This window comes from Festucalex cinctus, chromosome 7, assembly GCF_051991245.1.
Source record: "Festucalex cinctus isolate MCC-2025b chromosome 7, RoL_Fcin_1.0, whole genome shotgun sequence".
NCBI lineage: Eukaryota > Metazoa > Chordata > Actinopteri > Syngnathiformes > Syngnathidae > Festucalex > Festucalex cinctus.
In genome coordinates this window covers 4,737,569-4,748,417 of record NC_135417.1, presented here as the reverse complement: position 1 = coordinate 4,748,417, position 10,849 = coordinate 4,737,569, and the positions used below count along the sequence as shown (strand labels likewise).

Sequence of the window (10,849 nt, the reverse complement as noted above, 5' to 3'; positions counted from 1 at the left end):
CAGGCTGATTTATTATTTATTGTTCTGTCCCACGGTCACGTGATCGGGGCGCCCTATCCTTGCGTGGACAATGTTCACCGCGTCCAACTTGCATTGAGCGGCCAGGCTGGTGCACGACGAGGCGCAAATATCACGCGATGACACGCCGCTTGCGCCACTTTGCAGGATTCTAACAGGATTTGGTGTATTTCTCCTTTTTTTGTGGTGTGTGCGTGTGTTCTTGTTCCTGTCGCCGTTGCCATGTCGACGCTGAGCTACTACGCGGACGCCGGCGTCGTCCCCGAGCTGCAGCAGGAGGATGTGCCGGCGAGGTTCCCGTCGTCAGCTGCAGGGGTGGAGCAGGCGATGCTCGCCGAATATGGCGGACAGGAAGCTTGCCCTTTGCAGAAATCGGCTATTTTTGGCGCGTCTTGGGGTCCCATCGCGGCGCACCCGCCCAACACCGCCGCCCCGACTTACATCCATCACCACTACACCGGCAGCGGCGACGGCGACGGCATGTTCGCCCGCTCCTGGGCCCTGGAACCCGTGTCGGCGCCCCTGTGCCTGACCGGATTGCCGTCGACCGCCGCCATGCATTACGAGATCAAACCCGAGCCTCTCATTGGGAGTGGCGAGTGCACAACTTTGGAGACGCACACCCCTCTTTTGTCTGACGCCGAGAGCGCCGCGGCCCTGCAGGCGGAGGTGCCCTGCGAGAGCACGTCCACGTCCAAGCCGCCCGGGGATAGTCCATCGGCCGGGGACAGGAGGGAGATGGACGCCAGTAAGAAATGACTTCTTTTTGTCTCCTTGTGATTCAGTGAAGAGAGGCTTGACGTCGAGGCCTTGCATGACTCAAATTTGCTGCAGCTTGAGCAAAAATGCTAAATAGTAGCTTGAAATGTTCCTTCTCAAACAATGTTAAAATCCATTTTCGCACTGTGCATCGATGTAGTTTAAGGCTGCAAATGTTCCGATTAATCAATCTTTTAAAAGCAACTAAAATGCACCACATTTGAAAAAAAAAAATGTTAAAAGTAATAGAGGCTAATTCTCACGTAAAAATTCATATCTCCCAAATGTTCAAATGCATTCACCGCATGATCCCAGACACAATGCAGCGTTTGCACAAATAAAACCACTTGCTGTGCATTCCTCGTTCTTATTGCACAGGGGTTTCCAAATGGCGGCTGGGGGGCAAAATGGATCCAAATCAATTTTGTGTTGGGCCCAGGAAGGTTGTGTTAAGTGATTATTAAGCAGTCCTCTGGCTTTCTTTTCTATTTTTAATTCCGTGTTTACAAGACACTCAATGAGAAGTTCAGCAACATGTTTCTTTTAATTGTATGAAAAATCACTTTTGGGACCCATTCTTATCGTTGGTAACATATGGCACCAAATTGGTTCCAGATAGTTTTTGAATATTGATCCTAATACAAATAAAACAATGTGCATAATAAAATCATTAGAACTGCGACCTTTAACCCCATAGGTGTACAATGTTGTGATATGGTACCAGGGGCACAATATAGAACCTCTATCGCCTTTATATTTTTATGTGTATTATTAATTTATACTATATACTCGGGATCGGACTGATACCATGCAGGCCTTGTTGCAAGGTATCGGTACTTGCGACTGGCCGATACCAAATCGGCCACCCTCTTATAGCTTTTTGATCTAAACATTAGAAATTAAAAGTATATAAAATTGCCATTAATTTTGTGCAATTTTAAGAAAACGTGCTAAATTGGAATATAGACTATAGTTTTTTTTTCTATAAAATTATCTATCTTTACTTCTTTGGGAACATTTTGTGTATCAAAAAGCAAAAATCGGTTTCGTTTCTGCTACAGTTGTGTACACTTATTGGTATGGTCTGAAAAAAAAAAAAAAAAGTGGTATCGAACATGATAGGACCCAAAAAGTCTCGGAAAGGCCCGTTTATTTTTACAGTAAGTAACTATTATGTAAATTTTATTCATATAGCATACTTCATAAAGAGGGTAAGGGTTTCAAATAAGAAACACAACATTTGATATTTTTAGTTAAGACAAAAAAATAACACACATAAGAATATTTGAAAAATGTGTCCTAAAATGGCTGCCGAACAAACCAAACCAAACCAAACCAAACCAAAACAAACCAAACCAAACCAAAACAAAACAAAACAAAACAAAACAAAACAAAACAAAACAAAACAAAACAAAACAAAACAAAACAAAACAAAACAAAACAAAACAAAACAAAACAAAACAAAACAAAACAAAACAAAACAAAACAAAACAAAACAAAACAAAACAAAACAAAACAAAACAAAACAAAACAAAACAAAACAAAACAAAACAAAACAAAACAAAACAAAACAATACAATACAATACAATACAATACAAACCAAACCAAACCAAACCAAACCAAACCAAACAAAACAAAACAAAACAAAACAAAACAAAACAAAACAAAACAAAACAAAACAAAACAAAACAAAACAAAACAAAACAAAACAAAACAAAACAAAACAAAACAAAACAAAACAAAACAAAACAAAACAAAACAAAACAAAACAAAACAAAACAAAACAAAACAAAACAAAACAAAACAAAACAAAACTTCGGTGTATTTATTTATTATTTGATCATCAAAACCACTCGTTCAAAATGTAAATAGAGCAGCATGAAATTAATCTCGATCTGGTGTGTGCATCTACGCAGACAACCCGTCGTCCAACTGGCTCCACGCGAAGCCCACCAGAAAGAAGCGCTGCCCCTACACAAAGCACCAAATCCTGGAACTGGAGAAGGAGTTTCTGTACAACATGTACCTTCCGCGGGACCGCAGATACGAGGTGGCCAGACTGCTCAATCTGACCGAGAGACAAGTGAAAATCTGGTTCCAGAACCGCAGGATGAAGATGAAGAAAGACAACAAAGACCGGCGGAGAGACAGTTAAGTGGCAGAATAATACTGATTCGAGCTGTGAGCGGGCTGGGTTGGGTGGGGGGCGGGGGGTGCTGGGGGGGTTCTGTCCTTATTATTCTCAACTGTTACATATGTTGTTGTGTGTTTGTGTTGTTAAATAATGTTGGATTCGTCTATCTCATGTGTGTTTGGTAAAGTGAACTAGACGATTTGTTGATTATTTTTTAATGCATGGAAAGAAAAAAAAATCCTCGACTACCTGAATGTCTTTCAGCTACCTATTTGCAATGTTTACATTAATTATTATTTTTTAGATGATCTTTAGGTGTCCTCTTATTGTGAAAGCAAAATGCACATTCAAAATGAAATCGTCGTAGGTCATTTTTTAACAGTATGTAGGGAATTGTAATTATTTTGTATTATTTTTTATTATGCTTAATGTAATGCATTTTTAGAAAATGTACAATAGTCAACCAAAACTGACCGCTCTTATAATGTATTGTTCTGTTCGCCCAAAGACGTATTTTAATTATTTCTATAAATAATTACGTGACTGACTGAACTGAGAAAAAAAGAATGTATTAAAAGAAGTCAAAAACAAATGTTGATTTTGTTTTTGTTTATTTGCCACTTAAGATTTAAGTCAGATGCATGCGAATAATAATGATAATAATAATGATAATGAAAAAAAAATAACCCTGTTAAAATGCAACTGAACACGTCATTCATAATTCTGACGGAATATTTTCCAGTGACAGAAGCAGATACGATTAAAAAAAAAAGAAGAAAAAAAAAGGGCCATGTGAAACTAATTTATTACAAATCTAATTATGTGTAAAATTTAATTTGGTTTGATCTCAGCGTGTTATTTGTTGTCTGGGCCTTTAAACGCCCCGCAGCGGTGATGTCCCCCTCCGCCATAAAGCGCAATGGCGGCAATCGCATTGTGGACTGTTTATAAGGTGTGAAAAGAGCAAAGCATGTCGAGACTGCGTGACAGCAGTAAAGCACACATTTCCAATGAGCCTCGGCCGAATATGGAAGATTGCTGGAAGATAGGCCGTCGACACACAAACACGCGCGCACACACGCCCACGCACACGCACACGCACACGCACACATTGGGGGATCAGAAGACTCGTCTAATTACTTTACAACCATCGTCTTAACAATTAGACAGTCTCTGTGTACTGTCGTCTTTTCATTCTTTTACCTCCTTGTTTTTTTTTTTTTTTTTTTTTTTTTGCTGCAGCGATAGCATACACACGCATACACACACTGTTCAAGTGCGATAAAAAAAAACAAAAAAAAAAACAACGTAAAATATATGACGACAGTTGGTGAAGAGCTTTAAATGTAAGCAATATATTTTGGAGTTATTAAAAACCAGATACGAAATTGTTACACGAATAATTTTGGTTGAGCAAAGCCACGCTACGCTAAATCGGCCAGCAGGTGGCGGCAGCGGCTCACCGGGATTGGCTACGTCGGCCTGCCGGCTGATGCGTTCATGAACATCATGGAATTGGAAAAAAATATTGTTAAAAACATTTAGAGTAGCAGTGTACAAACTTTTTCCTTTGACGGCTTCGTGCAGACAAAATGGAGGATGTATTGGCCACTTATCTCCACAATGAATATAAAAAGTTTACACACCCCTATTGAAACGCCAGACTTTTGTGATGAGACAATTTAAAACATTTTGTCATTATTAATGTGACCAATAACCTGTGCAACGAAATTGAAAACAATAAAATAATAAAACTGCGATTGACTGGCAACCATTCCAGGGTGTACCCCGCCTACTGCCCATAGCCAGCTGAGATAGGCTCCAGCACCCCCTGCGACCCTTCTGAGAAATAAGCGGTCAGGAAAATGGATGGATGGATAAAATAATAATATTTTAAAGATGGGAAGTCTTATAATTTATTCTGACCACAGCCACATCCCAGTTATCAGAGGGTGTGCACACTTGTGCAACCACAATATTCTACTTTTTAATTTTGACGTCACCTCAGAGAAAAGGTGTAAAAATTGACAATATCATTGTACAGGTTAGCGGTCACATTAACTGTGGAAAAAGTTTGGAAATTATTTATCTTGTTAATATTTTAAGATCACAAACATGGCGTCTGAACAGATGTGCAAACTTTTTATAGATGCTAACACTCTTTAAATGATTGTTGCCTTTGACAAAATAAAAATTTTACATTGAAAAAAAAAATCTCTTGCCATCAAAAAAAAGATGCCACAAAAACCTGTATACAATTTTACTTAATGTGAAATCTGGATTTGTTTAGTCAAACACAAATTTCTTATTCTGTTGTATGAGTGGCAACAGGTTGATAAACAGCTCAATTGTACCTTCTGCCATCTAGTGGAAGATTCTAAAATAGCTTAAAACATCACATGACCAAATTCGGAAAACAAGTGAACCATGACCGTCAAAATTTTCATTATTAAAAAAAAAAAAAAACAAAAAAAAAAAACTTGACCGCTCAGCAACTGTGATGTCATTTTCAGTCGACAGCAAGTGGCAAAATGGCTGCCCCCAGACATAGATATCAATAGGTGGATTTGCTGCTTAATGTTAATATTAATGAGAATGCCATGTTTACATTATTGGGGCTGCATAGAACATATTATTGTTAAAGGGATACTTGACTCATTGAGCCATTTTCCAAAGTAAAAACTTAGTATTTTGTCAATAATTAATATGGTAACTTCATTACTTTTCATGTACAATTAATACTTTTAAAAAGTATTTTTTCTACTCACTGTCGACTGAAGATGACATCACCTGTGCTGAGGAAGTAACGACCAATCATGTCTCAGTTTGCTGACCAACCCCAGAAAACAAGTGAACCATGATTGGTCGTTAGATACTTCCTCAGCACAGGTGATGTCATCATCAGTCGACAGCAAGGGATAAAATCGTTTTTAAAAATATTAATTGTACAAGAAAAATAATGAAGTTATCAAATAAATTCTGGACAAAATATTAACTTTTCACTACTAAAAATAGTTCAATGAGTCAAGTATCCCTTTAAGATCATTTTTGACTTGACTTCCTCTTTAAGTAAAAGGAGGAAAATCCTTTATATTTTAATTGCAGAAATGTAATTAGCATCTTCAGAAAACTCGTTACAAATTATAAAATTTAATTTGGGATACAAAAGGAGAAAGATATTTTGGCAATAAAACTGAAAAACATCTCTTAAAAACTTTTTTTTTTTCAGTTAGAAACTGTATTACCTTTTAAATCATAACAACTACCAATAATTCAAACACGCAGCGTTTCAGCATAATTAAATTTCAAAAATGAAATAACCGTTATTGATCAGTCTATATAACAATGATGCATAAGCATTTAGCATATAACTAACTGACATTACTGTCTTTGTAAAGATTTTTCCATCCATCTTGTATTGGCTCTTTATGCTCACATATTGCATTTTTATGGGAATCACAAAGCACATTGAAACTTGCACGTTATGAACATGGAGTCAAAATTTGCCGCCCTGCCATCACGATTCACACCCTCCCTCTATTTCACATACACTATCTTATGACTTGGGGTGGTGGGGATTAACATTAAATCCTCAGTGTGTCTGGCCCTAATCCTTTATCATAGACACTATGCAGAAAAAAAAAACAGCACAAAATTTAGCAAGATGTCGCTTGTGATGACCTTGCCGGCCCCTGGCCAATTCATCAGAGCAGCCCTGAGATCTGGCAAGTGGGAGTCAAGTCTCCAACACGTGGGAGGCCATTTATCTACTGTACAACCCTTGTCATCTGCTCTGATCAAAGCCAAAGTGGACTTTGAGCTTGCTTGCTGGACTTATAAGGCCTTTTTTTCTATCCAACGCATGCAACTATGTAAACAGCATTCACAAAATCTTCATTTAAATCAGCAGAGACAACATGATAGGAAGTAGCAATGTTGCAAAAGCCTGTGAGAGCGTTTGGCTGTGCGACACATGGTTTGAACATGCAACGTGTTGGTCATCACCTTTTAGTACCTCCAACCTGCTTGTGTCGTTAAACTTGCTACATGAGCCAGTGAAGTGCCCACTAACTTCTGGGAGGGATCCAAATCCCCCCTCACCACTAAATGGCTCAGCCTTACAGATTACAGTGAATATCATGTTAGCGCAGTGAAGATTAGAATTTAGATTACAATGAAGCTTGTAGACTTTATTGATATAGATAATGTATACGTTTTAAATCCATGACAGTACAGTGCATTTTTTTTTACATTTTACACTCTAAAAACAGTTGGGTCAAAAGCAGTGTTGTTCCGATACCGTTTTTTTGGCCCCCGATACTGATTCCAATACCCAGCTTTGCAGTATCGGCCGATACCGATACCATACCGATACCTCAGTTTTTTTTTTTCCTCAACATGAAAAAGCTGTCCCGCCATTGGTTCAGAGCATTTAAGGGCCAATAAGATATCTTAGATCGGCATGCAGTGAGCATGTCACATATCAGTGAATGTCGTGCATGAGCAAGACACAAGATGCTGCATCCAAAATCCTATATTAGCATTGGAATTAATGGTATCGGCATGTTACTTGTGAGTAGTCACCGATACCGATACCACTGTTTTAATGCAGTATCGGCGCATCTGCCGATACCAGTATCGGTATCGGAACAACACTAGTCAAAAGTATCCCAATTATGGATACAAAATGGACCGATCCACATTATGGATCAATTTGACCCAACTTTCCGGGTTGTTTTATACAAAATGGCCCAATGTTTTGACCCAAGTAAATGACCTAACCAATATTTATGAGTTATTTTACACTAAAAGACCAATTTCTTGACTCAAAGTTGGGTCAAACAGACCCAAGTAGTGGATAGGTCCATTTTTTTTTTTTTTTTACGCATAGCTGGGTTATTTTTGACCCAATTGATTTAGAGTGCAAGTACAGTTCTCGAAAATCAGTTGGGACAAAATAACCCAAGTTAGATAAAAAAGGGACTCACTACTTGACCCAGTTTTTGGTCAAATTGACCCAAGTAGTGGATCCGTCCTTTTTTTTTTTTTTCGGGGGTATTTTTGAGCCAACAGTTTTTAGAGTGTATCATAAAGCCACCAAATAACACAAATTGGGTCAAACATGGATTTTGGGTTAAATAAATAACTCACATTTTGTGTCAAAAATTACCCAATTTTGGTAAAAAATTGGACCGATGTGCTAATTGGGCCAATTTGGCCCAATTTGTGGGTTGTTTGGTATAAAATAATACATTTTGTTGTATCAAACAAGCCCAAAGAAATTGAGTTGTTTTGATACAAAACAGCCCAAAGTAATGGGTTTGTTATTTATGACTCAGCAATTTTAATGATGCAAAAATTTTGATCAAATGATTAACCCACAACACAACTCCATTTGTTTGTGTTGTGGGTTATTCATTTGACCCTATTTTAAAGAAATAACTGAAATAGTTGGGTTATGACCCAATTTGCGTTTTTTTTTACCCAACTGTTTTTAGGTACATGCAGTTTCAATTGTAGTTCAAGTGGTACAGTATTGAACATTTAAGTACGGTAATACATTAGTATTTCACCTTTAAGTAAATTTTTTAAAATTAACTTACTGTATATGTAAAAGACAGTACATTGTAATCACATTATTATTTTCCCTATATTTAAGCACAGTGTTAATGTCCAAACATAATGTTACACTGGTTTAGAAATATAAATAGTAATACTTTGTTACTGGTTATGATGGTGCATGGTATTTGGAAATGATTTTTTTTTTTTTTTTTTTTAGCATATATTTGGTGCAAAAAGTTTGAGGTCAGATCGTCCATTCCAAAATAAAACACATCTGTATTCAAATTTCAGTTTTATGAATTCAGTAGACTTGATTGCTTCTGATTTGAAACAGGTCAAACCATCATAATTTGTGACATCACGCTATAATCAGCAAATCTTGCATGGCTTAATGAGTGAGCATCTATAAATAATAATTACCTTTATTGATCGTGATACCCCAAAACAGAAGGTTAAAAGTGAGGCCAAAGGGGGAAAAGTGTGATTATAAACATCGAACCAGGAATGGAACGATAGGAAAGCGGTACAGTCTGCTCTGGCTGCTCATAGCTACAGTGACATTATTGATTTCAATTATCATGAAGAGTGTCGCTGGAATGTAAGACATGTTTGTGACGAGACATACAGCGCAATCCTGCCTCTGCACTGCCAACTGTCATCAAAATTAATGGTGAGTACACAATTTGATGTTTTGTAAGCTTCCTGATCCAAAGCATCCCACATCAACGTGTATTTGAGTTTTTGTTAGAGAGGTTGAATTTATTTATACACTTGTATGCTAGTTAAAAATGTTAAAAAAGTGTGATGCATGAATTATTGTTGTCACTATCATTGAAAGCTTTTTTTTTTCAGATTATTTTATCTAACCACTTATTATGTAAATGACAAAATGTTAAAATGTTGCTAAAAGATTACCTGTACCGTCTATAAAGATTTTTGTGATGTTGATAGTTTGACCCTGGAAATGTATCTGCGCTATTTGCTGTGGAGGGGAAAAAAATGTCCATAAATGTAAACAACATGGCTAAGCAACTTCCCAAATAAATTTTGTTACTATGATCAATTCCAATTTTACTGCTAGTAAAACCATAAATTATCATTAGCATTAGAAAAATGTTAGCTATAATGTTTTGATTTGTTCATCAACAATATGAATTGACTATAGTGAGTTCAATAGTTGGGAATACTCACACACTGTTGTCAAAACTGCTTCCGCCATTTTTGTAGTTTTGCAGGCTTGGTATCATTATCGCTAACGTTAGCATGTGTTTAAAAAAAAAAAAAAACACTGAGGGCGATAATACAACAAGCTGCTGGAAACTGTGTGAAACACACAAACACACGCACGCGCGTGCGCGTTCAAATCTGTTTTCCAGCTTGAACGGTCCTCCTCCGTCTTATTTTTATTTTCCCTCTCAGGCAAAATCTGCTTTGAAATATGCTGCAAAAGCTCCAAAAGAACATTTACTTCTTGTAACTAACAATCTCAATAACGCCTCACAGTGTCACACTTTGTAAACAAGCCTGTAAATAATCCAGTAAAAAAGCTCTAAAGGACGAATGGGACAACCTCGTGTTGTTTTTGCAATTGTTTATTTGCCACGGAAGTAGATCAAACTCGCAGTACAAAATATGCACATTGATTTTTTTCTTTTTTTTTCTGACATCCTCCCAACGGGTGCACGTTGTTAGCCTTGTTGCTTCCCAGATGTCTCGTGTTGTTTGGGAACAGACGGGAAACGTGTCACAGCTCGTCCAACAAACACGTGTATTCATAAATAGAATCAAAATATATCTTTTTTTTTATTTTTATTTCAAGTGCAACTCGACAAACAAATCTTATTGTAACTTTTTTTTTGTTCTTTTAAATGCTATAACGTTAAAGAATATTAACTGTTCCATTAACCTGATTAATGCATTTCAATTCAATTCCGTCTACAAAATTTGATCAATAAGAAGAGTCAAATTTATCCACAATTTCGAGCGCATTCGATGTATAATTCAAGGCACATGCACATGGTGCACTGTTAGGAGTATTGTGCATGGCTGCAACAATAATTAAAAAAAAAAAAAAAGAGTGAATGGGAATGCCAACACCCACTCACCTCCACAAACAATATAAAGCTGCTCCATTCATTCAAAAATATTTTTCGAATACATTCCTCATTTTTTTCTACCATTTTAGTCCTTGTTCCAAAAAAAAATAATAATAAAAAAAAAATCAAGCAATCCTCCTTTTACTTTATTTCTCATCTACAATTTAAAAAAAACAACTAGTTTTTATTTTAATCCTCGCGCAGCTATACTGTTGGTCCTCTTGGCATTTCTGCAGGTCCAAACCTGATGCAAGGAAGTGTTCGATGCTTTAAACGTGT

The 10,849-nt window shown here is 37.0% G+C and overlaps 1 protein-coding gene across 1 annotated transcript; it reads left to right on the top strand.

Annotated features, from left to right (window-relative positions):
• The first annotated feature begins 209 nt into the window (after positions 1–209).
• Positions 210–2,944, top strand: hoxa9b (homeobox A9b). The gene is made up of 2 exons (XM_077527441.1): positions 210–766; positions 2,695–2,944. Exons 1-2 carry the CDS (start codon positions 241–243, stop codon positions 2,931–2,933), a joined length of 765 nt encoding a protein of 254 aa, XP_077383567.1. The 5' UTR covers positions 210–240; the 3' UTR covers positions 2,934–2,944.
• Positions 2,945–10,849: the final 7,905 nt, after the last annotated feature.

Excerpts from the sequence above, each read along its gene's own strand:
- hoxa9b (XM_077527441.1), top strand. The coding sequence starts at position 241 with ATGTCGACGCTGAGCTACTACGCGGACGCCGGCGTCGTCCCCGAGCTG. Across the intron at positions 767-2,694 it reads CAGGAGGGAGATGGACGCCA|ACAACCCGTCGTCCAACTGG; the intron begins GTAAGAAATGAC and ends GCATCTACGCAG.